Source organism: Eucyclogobius newberryi, unplaced genomic scaffold (genome assembly GCF_026437365.1).
Source record: "Eucyclogobius newberryi isolate DKJ021-1_F unplaced genomic scaffold, fEucNew1.0.hap1 SCAF_19, whole genome shotgun sequence".
Classification (NCBI taxonomy): Eukaryota; Metazoa; Chordata; class Actinopteri; order Gobiiformes; family Gobiidae; genus Eucyclogobius; species Eucyclogobius newberryi.
This window is the reverse complement of record NW_027315823.1, coordinates 25,768,671-25,782,617: the sequence shown is the minus strand read 5'-3', so window position 1 is coordinate 25,782,617 and position 13,947 is coordinate 25,768,671. Positions and strand designations below refer to the sequence as shown.

General features: G+C 39.4%; 2 protein-coding genes and 1 pseudogene across 4 annotated transcripts; all 3 read right to left on the bottom strand.

The window, feature by feature from the left end:
• Positions 1 to 347: 347 nt before the first annotated feature.
• Positions 348 to 7,718, bottom strand: rbm5 (RNA binding motif protein 5). 3 transcript variants are annotated; one of them, XM_072452453.1, is made up of 24 exons: positions 7,599 to 7,718; positions 7,302 to 7,346; positions 6,772 to 6,943; positions 6,238 to 6,396; positions 6,076 to 6,145; positions 5,676 to 5,749; positions 5,056 to 5,139; positions 3,958 to 4,018; positions 3,644 to 3,700; positions 3,401 to 3,561; positions 3,216 to 3,313; positions 3,047 to 3,134; positions 2,915 to 2,977; positions 2,770 to 2,836; positions 2,569 to 2,669; positions 2,274 to 2,498; positions 2,029 to 2,202; positions 1,811 to 1,951; positions 1,663 to 1,734; positions 1,405 to 1,587; positions 1,252 to 1,326; positions 1,084 to 1,187; positions 871 to 1,000; positions 348 to 670 (listed from the first exon to the last, which is right to left on the bottom strand). In XM_072452453.1, exons 2-24 carry the CDS (start codon positions 7,316 to 7,318, stop codon positions 545 to 547), a joined length of 2,502 nt encoding a protein of 833 aa, XP_072308554.1. In that variant the 5' UTR covers positions 7,319 to 7,346; positions 7,599 to 7,718; the 3' UTR covers positions 348 to 544. The 3 variants fall into 3 exon arrangements, with proteins under 3 accessions (XP_072308554.1, XP_072308556.1, XP_072308555.1); XM_072452455.1 differs by having other exon boundaries at positions 2,274 to 2,477; XM_072452454.1 differs by having other exon boundaries at positions 7,582 to 7,697.
• A 451-nt stretch (positions 7,719 to 8,169) lies between these two features.
• brk1 (BRICK1 subunit of SCAR/WAVE actin nucleating complex) lies at positions 8,170 to 9,644 on the bottom strand. Its single transcript, XM_072452464.1, has 3 exons — positions 9,433 to 9,644; positions 8,852 to 8,934; positions 8,170 to 8,781 (listed from the first exon to the last, which is right to left on the bottom strand). Exons 1-3 carry the CDS (start codon positions 9,548 to 9,550, stop codon positions 8,755 to 8,757), a joined length of 228 nt encoding a protein of 75 aa, XP_072308565.1. The 5' UTR covers positions 9,551 to 9,644; the 3' UTR covers positions 8,170 to 8,754.
• Positions 9,645 to 10,200: 556 nt separating this feature from the next.
• LOC140365872 (glutathione peroxidase 2-like) lies at positions 10,201 to 11,977 on the bottom strand (annotated as a pseudogene).
• Positions 11,978 to 13,947: the final 1,970 nt, after the last annotated feature.

Sequence of the window (13,947 nt, the reverse complement as noted above, 5' to 3'; positions counted from 1 at the left end):
TTACAGTGGACTTGATAAATACTTCCTATATTTTTGGTTCAATATATCAGGCCTATTCTAAGTGTATTCCTGAAATAAATGATTTAAAAATGAAACATAATTTGTGCCTATGCTTTTTGCTGTTCTAAAAAAAAAATATATATTCTACAGAAATTAGAAATCCACAACCCTGCTTTACTAAGAACTCTTAATCTTAAGGGATTTACATTCAATGATGACAAAAGTTATATCTTGGGTTTGTTGCTCATTAGTAACCATAACCATTAGTTTGACTTCCCTGACACATTCAGATCAAATTAGTATCTACTAAAATGCTACAGATAAAGATGAGAAACATAAACTGTAGATCACTTTTTTATTTTCTGTACAAACATATTTCATAAACTGTACAAGTTTCGACATGACACAAAATCATCAATACCCAAACGTGTTGACAAGGGACACTATGTACAAAGGATAAATTATTATTCACACTACAATAATGCTCCGGTACAGATTCAATGAGAAAGAATGACCGTTGTCGCTGTAACAGATCTCAAGCAACTTACTCCAGTTCAGTAAATCTGGCAAACATGGCTTTACGCACGGCATCCTTGTACGTGTCGGATGCAGACAGAGTGTAATTTGAACCTTTGATGCCAAGGCCAGCTCCTTTGGTTCTCAACTGAGCCTGAAATAATGAAAAATAATGTTAAGATCCAGCTAGAACTACAAGATCATCATTTTCTGATTGTGGTATTTATTTGCAGTCTTGAATCAGAGTTAATTCAAGGATTTAGTCAGACTCATGCTTATGTTGTTCCTGCTAAATGCTAAACAGTATTCAACGGTCTTGTCATGTAAGGATTTCAAAGCAGCACATTCAAGTACCTCGATTGGGGCAGTGATTCCCTGCTGGTTTCTTCCAAGCCCTTTGCCCTCTTTCCAGCCCATGGCCTGGAGCATTTTGTTCCCAATGTTATCACTGTTAAGGCCATCCTTTGTAGGCTGTTCATAGTTACTGTGGAATAAAATAAAATAAAATGAGACTGAAGCGATGAGTAAGCGACTGTTCTAAGTACTGGTAGTATAACAAATGTTTACATGGGGGGTGCAGCTGGTTGGCTGAATTTCTTCTTTTTTGGTGCTGGGGGTTCAGGAATACCATATTTTTCTCTTCTTTCAGCTGCTCGGTCTCTGTATTTCATCTGCAAGGAAAATAACAGTTGAAGGATTGAGCTCAATATAATACAGAACATTTGAACAACAAACCTCTGATTCTCTCCTCTCCAGCTCTTCCAGCTCAGCTTCACTGAGTTTAGATCTTTGAAGGACCTCCAGGTTTTTCTAGTGATTAAAAAAGAAAGAAAAGGTACAATGAGTTTGAATTTGAACAAATGTAGTAATAACGACTGATGTGAATACCTTATGAAGATCAGACAGTTGTTGATGCCGTGTTAAGCCCTCTTTATTTGGGAACTGCCTCCTACACAACAAACATGCCATTTTCTTCCAGTCTACGAGTTTGTCCTGTTCATCTCCATCCTCCGGCTCCACAGCTCCTGCCTCTTCAGGGTCACTGTCACCGCTGTACGCTGCCACCAGGCCCTGCACGGACGGAAGACATGAGTACGGCCTGCCATATTCCCAGTAAGGATACAAAACAAAACAACAAACACCGACTTTGCTGCTGTTAGGCGAGGTATTGGGGACCTCTTCTTCATCTGGCATGAGTCTGTCTAAAGCGCCCCCTTGCTACAAAATAAAATGAGTTGAACATATATTGCATACCAAAGGTTTAAAAGGTGTGTTTGAAGCGTTCGGATCATACCTTCTTTTCAAAGAGTATGAAACCAGCATCAGCAGCCGCAGCTTCCCTCCGCTCTTCTTGACTTATCGGCTGGAAGCTGCTCTTGAAGTTCTCCTTCTGTTTGTTAAGACTTTTGGCCCAGCGCTCCATGTCCTTAGCAATCTGGAAGGTAAAGTCTTGGGTAAACAAATACGCAACAATATATAGATACATATTACATATAAACGCGTGCATCCTACCTGCTGGGCAGTCTTGCTCTTTGGTTTATCCTTCTTCTCTTTTCCTTCTTTAGGTTCCTTACTCGTTGCTGCAGATCCATCAGCATTTTGTTCAGCATTAGAATCAGCCGGGATGTACACCTGCTTCTCACTGTCCCAGTATAAATACTGTTGTGTCTGAGGGTTGTAGTAATACTAAAAACATAACATGTATTAAATCACAAGTGTTAAATCATCTCTAAATGGAAAATATATGTAGTTCTTACATGAGTATTTGGGTCATAGTAGAGGCCAGTTTGTGGGTCATAAAAATACCCAGATGACTCATCATACTGATAAGCAGATGTGTCTGGAACATCTAATGGGTTATTTCTCATTAGCGCTGCATTCGCTGCTGCAGCTCCCGGGACGAGAGGCGGCGCCATGGCTCCTACACCAGTGAGGTGTCCCATCTGCTGCTTTGGGTCCAACTGTTGGGCAAAAGGCAACGCCTGCAATTTATGAGCATTTGTATGAATTAACAATGCATAAGACCATCATAATTAACATGCCATCTGTTACCTGTGCAGCACTTTGAGCCATTATGTGAGGAGGGTAAACTTGAGGACTTTGTGAAATCACAACACCAGCTGCAGTTGGAACCATATTTACAGCTGGGGCCGCTATAATAATGAAAGCGGCTTATTAGTACGGCAGTTTGTAGTATGCATTTTGATACCCCCACAGCGCACCATTGGTGAAATTGTACTTCCAAAAGCATACCTCCTAAAATTCCATTTCCTTGAGAAGTACTTGGTCCTGCTGCATGATGGTAAAATGCTTGATATTGCTACAGAACAAACAATAGCAGCTCTTAGAACATTCCAATATTTTATGAAATAACTGATGTCATGAATTTCCCACGTACCTGAGGCACATAACCTTCTTGTAGATAGCTGTATTCTGACATCCCATCTGAACTCTGCTGTGGCTACAAAAAGATTGGCTTTCGTAAACGCATAGCACAATATTGAGTGAGTTTCAAAAGCAATCAAAGTACCTGATTGGACGACCACTGAGCTGCAGCAATTGCCGTACTGGCAACAGAGAAGGCACTGACACGATTTCCATCCGATAGCAAAAGATCTCTGGTTAAAAAGAACGGTTACAGTTTAAGTCTACGTCTTCGCCTGAACTTTCAATAACGTAACTTTAATTTTAACACTCACTTTCTAGCACTTTTGGCATAATCAACACCGATTGTTTTGCCATCAAGTTTTAGAGGTGGTTGCAAGCCTTGTAATATAGTCAAGAGCTGAGACGCTTCCTGCATGAGAGGGAAAAAAAACAATCTGATTTGACACCAAAAGCTACCAGCTAAGTGCTAGGAGATGAGGATTTTAAAAAGGTTTACCAGAGGTGACGCCAGCTGAACAAAGGCAAAGCCTCGGTTCTGGCCCGTCTGCTTGTCCTTGATGAGACGAATGTTGTTTGATGAAAGATTGGCATAAGGTGCAACGACCGAAATGATGGCATCAATTGAAGTGAGTGGAGCAATATTTCTCAAGATGAGGGCTGTGAGATAAGTTAAAGAAGACAGACATTTCAGATCCCTTTGACTCAAGTAACAAAAGCACTTAAACCTGAAAGTTCTTACTGTCTCCAAAAAAATCTAAAGTTGGTGGATTTTCAGCAGCACCAGAATTCTCCCCATCTGTCGAGACAGTTCATATTTAATGTCAGCACACACATATGACAAAAGCACCGACCCTTCCTTATATGATTTTATTCAACCCCCTTTTTTATTTTACAGGAGATCCATATTAATTTCCTTTTCTTTAGCATATAAGCAAATGTACTGCAGTTGTGCTCAAAAATAATGTTTTACAAATTAATATTATCATGAGCACTTTGCTTCTTGGATGCTCAGAAGGCAGCAGTCAGTGGCCTCTTGTGGATTTGACAACTTACCAGCTTTGGCTGCTCCACACCTGAAGCACTTCAGCCTCCTCCGGAAATTGTACAGGCCACACTGCAAGTAACCGTTCACATCATTTTTATTATTCACCTTCTAAAGCTCAGTGCTGCCTCAGAAGACGCAAACCATACTTACCCTCGACACAACCTCACTTTACCATTGCACAAAAAGCACTAACAGCTGCAGACATGTGATGCTAGGCTAATGTATTGAACGGCACGCATGTAATCTATCTGTACTTTGATACTTTGTACGAGAGCTGGGTTGAAAAAAAAAAATTGATTTTTAAATCGATTTGCATATTAATGACCGATTATCGATTCGTACGTCCAAAGATCGATTTTTTTTAACTGTTTACAGTTAGTCAGTGTCACTGACAGTTTAATTTACTGTTTAAAATGTTCTGTTCTTATGTTCGCACTTTAAAGTTTTGACCATGATGTCTTCATGCAGGGCCATAAACAGGCACCTGAGCTACAAACACGTTGGTTATATTTTTTATCTTTTATCATCTTTGTGAGTTTGAAAAATGCTCAACGTTTACATTTTATACTTCCGGTTTCAGTACTGGCAGTGTGTGAGCAGTTTTAAAATAAAAATGCTTTTGGTAGCAACCGCTTTTGGGTGAATTCTTAATTATTTTCAAGCATAATAATAATGCACTGGTTAGTGACCCAGTAGGAATCCACTGTTGCAGATGAAGTCACCTGAATGATGTCCTCCATTTATGGTCCTGAATTATCTTTCTTTAAGGTAGATTGACCCTTAACCTTTTCATCAGTCTTCCATCAGTAACTACCAATACTTGTAAGATTTGCTGTTTAATATTGATATAATACTAGTTTTAATATGTTGCTTCTCTACACAGTCACGAAGTGAAGGAAACGGTTTAAATATATTTTTCATTTTTAATAACATTAACCCCCGGATCTAATCGGAAATCAGATCGAAATCGGATCGAATCGGAGAAAATCTATTTTGAAATGTAAAAATCGGAATCGAATCGATTCTTGAAATTTGAATCAAAATTCAGCTCTACTTTGTACTTTAATAATATACAAGTAATGCAGAAATACAGGTTTATAACTTACAGTGTTGCAAAGCCAGTCTTCATACTTGTTCCTGGGGTTACTGTAGTGCATCTCCACATTTTTCCCTTGGATGATTAGACGATTCTGTGAAAACGAAACATGCGTCAATCAAATGGTCTTTTTATTGGCCGTCATTAGTTTTGGGCTGGCAGTATTGGAAGGGAGAGCACGGGGAGAGGGACCCCACCAGATAGCCTTGTGTTTAAGACAGGCACATGTCGTTTATGTGTGTAGGCATCATGTATAGAACTGCTTAAAGGTGTTTGGGACCCGAGTGCACCAGACTGAGCTGGAGCAAAGTGTACAATGTGATTCATGTAAAACCAGAGAAGGCTTTCCGAAAAAGTTAACAAAATAGGTGTCTCTCTAAAAGAAGAAAGAAAATAATACAACTTAAAAGAGAAAGAACTAATAATACTGGTAGCAGATAGAGAGAAGTGTGTTCTTCCTTGATGCTGTAGAGTTTAACCTTGCTTTGGTTATTTAAACTAAATGACGAAAATGTCATTTTAATGCCTACAGTCACTGTATTGGAAACAGGAGAAATCACATTATGGTTGCCTTTTGGGTTTTTTCTAGATTCCCAAGGTTATAACTAAACTTGGCGATTGTGAAGCAACCTGATTGGTCTCCATCCATCGGGTAGCATCTTGCAAGTGATAAAAGTCCACGAAGGCGAAACCACGGCTTATACCTAGAGACAGCATTCAAATATAGACGGGAGGCGTGTTAGTTAGAGGTCCATGGGTATAAATTCAAACTGTTCCACAAACTGCTTCCCAACCCAGGCATGGTGAGCTTAACACTTGGCCATTTGAATTTGGATTCCAGCATATGCTTGACGCACACTTAAGTGTTGGCTCTGTCTCTTGTTCAAAAGTACTTACCTTTAAAATGATAAGAATACATCTTTGAACTACATCAAATCAAAGTGCTATGAGACAGGGTTTGAATGGAAGCAGGTTGGCCCTAAGTCGACAGACAAAAAGGAGATGGAGTCCTGTGCATGTGTGTCCTCACCTGTCTTTTTCTTCATCAACCGGGCATCCACAGGCTGAGGGCCCTCCAGCTGATCAAGAGCCATACGGATCTATAATAATGTACACATTTGTCAGAAAATATCAAATAACATACAATTATTGACAAATTTAAAGATTAAAGGAGAGTTGTGGAGATGCTTACATCTTCTTCAGTGATATGAGGAGAGAGACCCCAGAGCATGATGGTTTTACTTTTCCTGTCCTCTCCAGGTTCTCTTCTGTAGTCCTGATCTGGGTAGTCTCCGTCAGAGTGATAACCATCTTCTGACCTATCACTGTTTCGACGTTTCCTCTCTCGTTGCTTAAAAAACAAGATGGGTGCAATAAGTGGCACAGTCAAACTACACCTTAACTCATCTAACCTACACAGTATTTATGATCTGACAGATAAAAGTGTATAACACCGTTATTGTGTTCAAATGTGTTCCTTTCATATAGATGTTCACTGTATATTGGATAAAATTGCAAGTGTCGGTTAAATCAACAATTCTGGGATGTCCACCGAGGAAACTGCTGATTTTGGGTGTAACAAAAATACATTGAATTTAAATTCGGTACCGGTATTGATCTATCTGTAATGTTCACAAACTGCCACTTGACTGAAGCAAAATTACAATGTAATAATTAGAGGAACAGGGAATTATGTCACTTTAAACATGAGTAAATTAGTAAGTACCTCCGGACTATCTCTTGAACAGCGGCGATCCCCTTCGTAGCGATCGCTTCGTCGATCGTCAGCCCAGCGCCGGCCATCACGCTCTGCATCCCTTTCTCGTCTGTCACGCCAGTCGTAATCATCGCGAGACTGCTCTGAACCATATCTGCCGCTGCGCTCAGTCCGACTTTGCCTGTAAACAAACAATCAGAACAAAATTATTTTCAGTATAAATAGTACTGTTGTCGTGCTGTGAGAGCAGTTGTTTGATACATAGTCAGATCATAGAAAGCTTTTGCCAGTTTCGGGCCACTGCACCTTACAAGCGACTATTTGATCGATAGTTAATGTAGTATGTCGACTGTCCACCCGTTCACTGAGCTTATTGTATTGTTACACGAGTCAAACCAATTGGATAGTTTGAAAATGTCGTCGATGCAAATTCTACCTGAAAATAGCTGCTTGAAACAGTTTCACATCTAAAATCAGACAAATGACAATGCTGCGGCGAACTACGCAGATCTGCATTAAACACACGATGGCTTCCTCACCTTTTATCGGCTCCCATTTCTCTTCAGTTCCTCCAAATACAGGCGCTGTAATGACACAAACAATGGGATATTTTCACAATTGTGTATAGAACACAAAATAATCCCACACGACTTATATAGCTGTTAAACACTATAAATCCTAGAGAATGCGCAGTGAGAGAAAATGTCCGAAGGGGCCTCCAGCTAACACAAGCTTAGCTTAGCACACAAACACGGAGAGAAAACAGCAAGTGAGCTTTAAAACGCGACCCTTTTCTGATTAACATTTACAAAAAATTACCAGGATGGTTCACTAACAATGTTTTCGCTTAAGTGACGTTTGATCGGCGATGATTAGATGATAGAATTCTCCCATCCAAGGACTATTCGACGTATAGCTTCTTTATCCCAAGATGCATCGGTGCAGTGTGGAATGTAGGTCGCCACAAGATTTAGCCCGGATCTTTACCTCTCAGGGTTATACGTGTTTGGGAGACATTCAAGAAAAATACTCTAGATGTAAAATATTTTCAGAAATATGTTTTAGGAAGAAAACAAAAACAATTAATGTCAGAAGAGGAGAAAACGCCTTAACAATAAGTGGACTTGGACTACCCGATAGACTATACTCTGGGAATAACTATTATCATTCCACCATTTTGTTGTCTTTTTTGAGCAATTCTACATAGGTTTCATGGTCATTGCTTGATAATTATTTGGTATATGAATATGCAAGTGGTAGATGAGTTCTTAGCAATACAGTAAAATGACAAAACAAACGAGAAAACCCAATACATTTTTTTTTTTTTAAATGCATTCTGCAGATGCACATTTTTGAATGAATGTGGTTGAATGAATTCTACACAGGTTCTCCCAAAAACAGTGCTCATATTCATATTTGTATATTTATTATTATATCATTTTTACAACAATTACCAATTCAATGTACAAGGAAATCCATATAAAGGATGAAAACTACACAACAAATAAATCTTGGCACTCAGAAACATATTTTTTTTTTAATGATGAGACAGTAGCAAATGGTTATTGGCGTGTTAATACAGTGGTAATATTGTAATTCACCATGACAAATCTTCTCAACAAAAGACATTGGCTATGTTTACATGCACACCAAAATCAGATTATCCGATTTTTGGACCATAAAGATTATTTAAATTCCATGCACACTGCAAAATCTGATATGACTAAGACAGAATGGCAATATTCAGAAAGAAATCTGATTCCATTTACATATAATTTATGCAATCTTATAACACAACAAAAATCTGATTTTGAATGCGCATGTAGCCCAAGCCATTGTCTTTTACACATGTTTCATAAAATAAAACACATTGTTAAATATAAAAATGGTCAAAACAGTCCCAGGAACAAAACATCTGGAATCCATCACACTTATGTTGAGGATGAGGTTGGGTTCGAGGGAGGGATGTGGTTTTATGGTCCATTGTGCGGTTTAGGTCAGTGTTTCTCCCTTTGTTACCTATACAAAAATTGATATATTATTATGCTATACACGTAATATAATCTGTCAATGAAATTATCGGACTTACTCTTGCTTCAATGTATTCAATCCTCCTTTCCAGCGCTGTGAGCTTCTCATTTAGGGTGGCCAAGCGAGATCGGCAGGACATGTCTGTGTGAGGATCAAGAAGATGTAATAAACCTATTCATTTTCAATACACTACTCTATTGTAAAATAACACTGTAAATAGCACCACACCAGGCTGTTATGGCAAAGACTTTACACACACATCCAATATACTGTTCAGAGATTAGAGGCACCGACGAAGGTGCACTTTTATTAACAAATCTAGTAGGTTTTATTTGGACTAGAATTCGGGATTCGTCGCTCGCTTTAGCTTTAGCATGTTAGCATTTACAGGACCACATATTACATTGTTCGTATTCTATTAAATCATAATATAGTGGCATATGGACTTTGTATCTCAAACATGCAACGTAAAAAAAACACAAAATAACCGAACAATTGGGATATTTTTGTTCGCGTTTGAGCTAAAGCTATTTGGGAGTGGCCAAGAGAACGTCAACACAGATAGCAGTAGCAAGCTAGCGCTGCACTGCTATGCCACTGCTCTCTTCCACCAGATAAAGAAAGGAATATGATTGTTACCAAAGGAATTTAAGAAGTCGGCGATCTTCTTAATACTGCTGGTAATAACTTCAATATATTCTCGATTCGCCCAGTCTTGGTGGATCTCTCGCTGCACCGGGTCCTCTTGACCAGCCATGTTGAAAGCATCAATCAGGAAGCAGCAGAGCCACAACTGATGACAGCGTTTACATGACCAACTTATTACTAAACTGCTGTGGTTCAGTGTTAACAGTCATGCAATGTGTTTTTTACAGATTGCATCACTTTAATCCGATCCTGCAAAACTTAATCCGCTTTTTCACCCATGTTATAACTGTTCCATCATCATTTGCTCACTTAGATTGATTCATGAATGTTTAATTTTGTCCTGCATATGGAGCTTGAGTGCTCGGAAATGGTCTGTTTTCCCCTGCCCTCTAACTCCGCCCACTTCCCAATACTTATACTGTATGCATTTATTAAAAAAAAAAAAAAAAATCAGCTTTGTGGGGATTAAATATGTTGCATAGCCGTTATACAAAAATAAAAATCCAGCCAAAAATCCACTGCTCAGTTCTGCAGTTTTTAACAGGAAGTCTATGGATCTGTTTCTATTACTACTTAGTAGTTTTGGATCAATTTAGCAGATTACAATTAATGATCAGATTACAATTAATAAAATAATGATCAATGCATCTCATAGTTTATTACTAAGTACTATAAGTACTAAGAAAAAGTGCTTTCTATTGCCTATTTACCAAAAAGATTCACCAATTACAACTGATGAAGGTATCACAAAGTTTGATTTATTTTCAGTTTGAGACTATTCTATATAAATACTAACAACACTGTGGTATCATTAGTCTTACACATACATCAGATGCTCCTTGTGCACATGGTTTAAAGGAGCATCTTCATCAAGTAAACAGACTTAACAAATCAGTGTGTTGAAAATATTACATTTTTGAGATAGTCTCGGTCTGTAACAATAAGTATATAATAAATCAATTTGGTTTAAACACAGATAACCAGAGGTGGGCCACAAGTCAAGTCCCAAGTCCTTTGCATTGGGAAAGTCAATTCAAGTATTTATATCAAATTACTAAATACATATTATATTTTGGCAATTTATATGCTTTTTGTAAATGGTCTTATTTATAATAACTGCCTTGGGGCCAAAAAGAAAAGTGGGAGGAACAAAAATAGAATACAAAATTAGGCACCGAAAGCTCACGTCTAGAGAGGAGTGATTCCCATTTATTTTTGGGCGGGGCATCAAGTCAAGCGTCAAACAAGACTCAAGTTCAAGTAAATTATTGACATCACTGGCATTCAAGTACAGTACAGTCCAAGTTGAGTCCAAAATTTTTGTCAAGTCTCAAGTCATCAAAAGAGACTCAAGTCATGACTTGGACCCAGGCCACACCTCTGCAGATAATAATACGGAATATTATTGGACCCTTTTAAGTAGATCTTGAATGTCAGCCTCAATGTCGATAGTTTGGAAGTTGCGGCTGTAGCGCTTGTAGGGTTCACCATCAGGACCAACAAGAAACTTCTCAAAATTCCAGGACACATCATGTCTTCTGACGGGACTCCAGAGGATGAACTTGGGGTCATTCATGAGAGCCATGGTGTCATCGGACGGAAAAGGGAGCTTTTCTTTCAGATAGACAAACAAAGGATGGGAATCTTTACCATTCACATCCACCTTCTCAAGAAGCTGGAACTTTGGCTCAAAACCATTGCCTGGACGGACATACTTCAGAGATCTCAATATTTCATCATTCTTGCAGTTCTCCTACAAAAACACAACACAGTTAGAATACAACAATTGGTAATACTATGCAAATTACATACTTTGTCAGCTCTATAACAGGTTAATAGGTTATCCATAATTATGAAACAAGTATTCAAATACAAATATGTCACAACATAATTGTGTTATTTTCTATACAACTATTTTACCATGTAATAAAACAAACTGATCACATAAAAGTATCCATTTATAACTTGGTGGATAAATTGTACAGCATAACAAGTGGTTGGAAATAGATAGTCACAGTGACACAGCAAAATTACACACAAGACACAATCCTCCCTCCAGACTGTACATCTTGTTTACCACTTAATAATCTGACTTTGATACATTATTGTTTGACATTGGCCTATTTATTAAAACGCTGTTCAATAAGTCAGATATAAATTGTACCACACACGTTTAACACTTCATTTTGCATACATTTGGCTTGCACAACACCGCTTTATTGGAGCCTACCTGGTGCCCGAACTGGTTGCAGGGTGCTCCCAGAACGACGAGTCCCCTCGGGCCGTAGCGGGCGTGGAGCTCGTTCATCTGCGTGTAATCCCTGCTTGTTGTTCCTCAAAGAGACGCCACATTTTCTATCAGCACCGCTTTTCCTCTCAGCGCAGAGAAACACAAGGTTTCCCCGGACAGCAGCTTAGCAGTAATGTCATAAAATCTATTCACGGCCCTCGCCATCATTGACATTTTGAACAAGACGACTTTTTGCAAATGAGCAAAACACTTTTAAAACTTTCAGTCCTCCCCCTTCAATCGGTGATGGAGTAAGTGTGATGCTTGAGATGTATTTAGACTGAACCATGTTGAGACGCGCGCGGGGGGTGATGCTGCCGTCACGTGCCCTGCTTCTGTTCAAGCGCTTTCGGAGCAACAGCAACATGAAAACAACAAACCACAAAACATTAAAAAAAGATCTGGACAAATATATGTGAATACAGAGTAAACAAGTTAATTCATGCGAGAGAATATCCTACAGATCGCAACTCTTTTCTTTATATTGAGAAGCCATACACTAATTCAGCATTCAAATATCAAACAGTAAATATTTATATTGTGATTGTTTTGCTGCGAAAGGTCAAAGGTTATTTCATCTCGTTAGCTCGTGGGATCCAAACTATTTCCCAGTTTCCCGGTATTTGGTATTTGTGTTTACCATGACAACCCTTGTTAGGAGAGCAATCGTTTACAACAATAAAAACTAGGAACACTACACATTCTTCATACTTTACATTTAATTTTTGCCCCCTGCTTCCGAAGAGTGCACACGCTTTTTCGCTCGCTCCGCTTGCTATCGCTGCTTTCCTTATTTATTTTGCTTTTTAATCAGTTTTTGTCTTCCAAACATTTTTGCTTTAGACTTTTTCAAGTAAACCAAGGATTTTAAGAACATTTTTCCAGTTTTAACGACATATCTGACGCCAGCGACATGTCCGGGAGAAGAAGTGAGAAAGACTGTGAACGCTGTCGGAAATATCAACAAGAAATTAATGAGCTGAAAACACGGATATTTGTTTTGGAATCTGAAAAAGTTCTTCACGATACCATTCCTGTGTCAACCGACGGTAAGAAGAGCACACTTTTTACAAGAAAAACTGCTACTTTCAACCTAAACCGCAGTGACTCTGTGTCGTTTCCAAAACTGTCTAAAAACCAGAAAGACCAGGCTGTTTCTTGGAACAAACTTGGAGCAAAGCCTAAACGATACAAAGATAACGTGAAGTCACCTAAAATACAGCTCACCAACAGATTTTTACCACTTTCAGAGATGGAATTAAATGAAAAAAGGAAAGATGACGTGGCTAAAATACAGCGAGAAGGATCTGTGCCAGGAGCCAAGGTCATTGTTTTAGTTGGGGACGGCGCGATAAGTCACGTGACGCATGAAAAGATAAACACACATTCTTTTCCAAGCGCCACTGTTTCTGAGATAACGTCACTCCTTCCAAATATTATGGCTAAGCATGGAGGAGCTAAACAGCTGATTGTGCACGTGGGTGCAGTGGACATGCGGCGGGAACAGACTGAAGTTTTGAAAAAAGACTTCTTGAAGTTATTCGACGTGCTTGATAAAATGGAAATCAAAACATTCATAAGTGGACCTCTTCCAAACATCGACAGGAGGATAAACAAGTTTAGCCGGCTTCTTCAGCTGAACACATGGCTGTCCAAAGAGTGTCCCCCGAGAGGACTACACTACATTGAGAACTTCTATCTATTCTGGAAACGAGAGGACCTGTTTAAGAGAAATGGCCCCCACCTATGCAGAGGTGGAGTGAGGGTGCTGACAGAGAACCTGCTCCACGCTCTGAGGCATTGGACTGGGCCTGGACAGGGTCCTGAGCAGATAGTTAGAGAAGAGAGGAATGAGAGAAGAATTCCTGCTCCCTCAGCCAGAGACCGAGCCAATGTTTCAACATCAAAAGCACCACAACCTCAGCCTCCACCAAAGGATTCATCAGCAGCTGCTCCACCACCACCAGCAAAGGATTCAGCTCCAGCTGCTCCACATTCACCTCCACCGCCTCCAGCAAAGGAACAATCTTCATCGCCCCTGCCTTCAGACCATCCCTGGGTTCCCCCTGCAACATCTACTCCCACTAAAGATTCTTCATTCTCCTTCTCATCTCCACTCTCACCCATGGGCCTTCCCAGCCATTTTGAAAGTCTGATCAAATCAGGCATTAAGATGGCTCCACTCACGCCCAATATAGCAAGGGCTATGTCAATAC

Excerpts from the sequence above, each read along its gene's own strand:
- rbm5 (XM_072452453.1), bottom strand. Across the intron at positions 1,735-1,810 it reads TCATACTCTTTGAAAAGAAG|CAAGGGGGCGCTTTAGACAG; the intron begins GTATGATCCGAA and ends TTTATTTTGTAG. Across the intron at positions 671-870 it reads GAATCACTGCCCCAATCGAG|GCTCAGTTGAGAACCAAAGG; the intron begins GTACTTGAATGT and ends TCATTATTTCAG.
- brk1 (XM_072452464.1), bottom strand. The coding sequence starts at position 9,550 with ATGGCTGGTCAAGAGGACCCGGTGCAGCGAGAGATCCACCAAGACTGG. Across the intron at positions 8,935-9,432 it reads CGACTTCTTAAATTCCTTTG|ACATGTCCTGCCGATCTCGC; the intron begins GTAACAATCATA and ends ATCCTCACACAG. Across the intron at positions 8,782-8,851 it reads TTGAATACATTGAAGCAAGA|GTAACAAAGGGAGAAACACT; the intron begins GTAAGTCCGATA and ends ATTTTTGTATAG.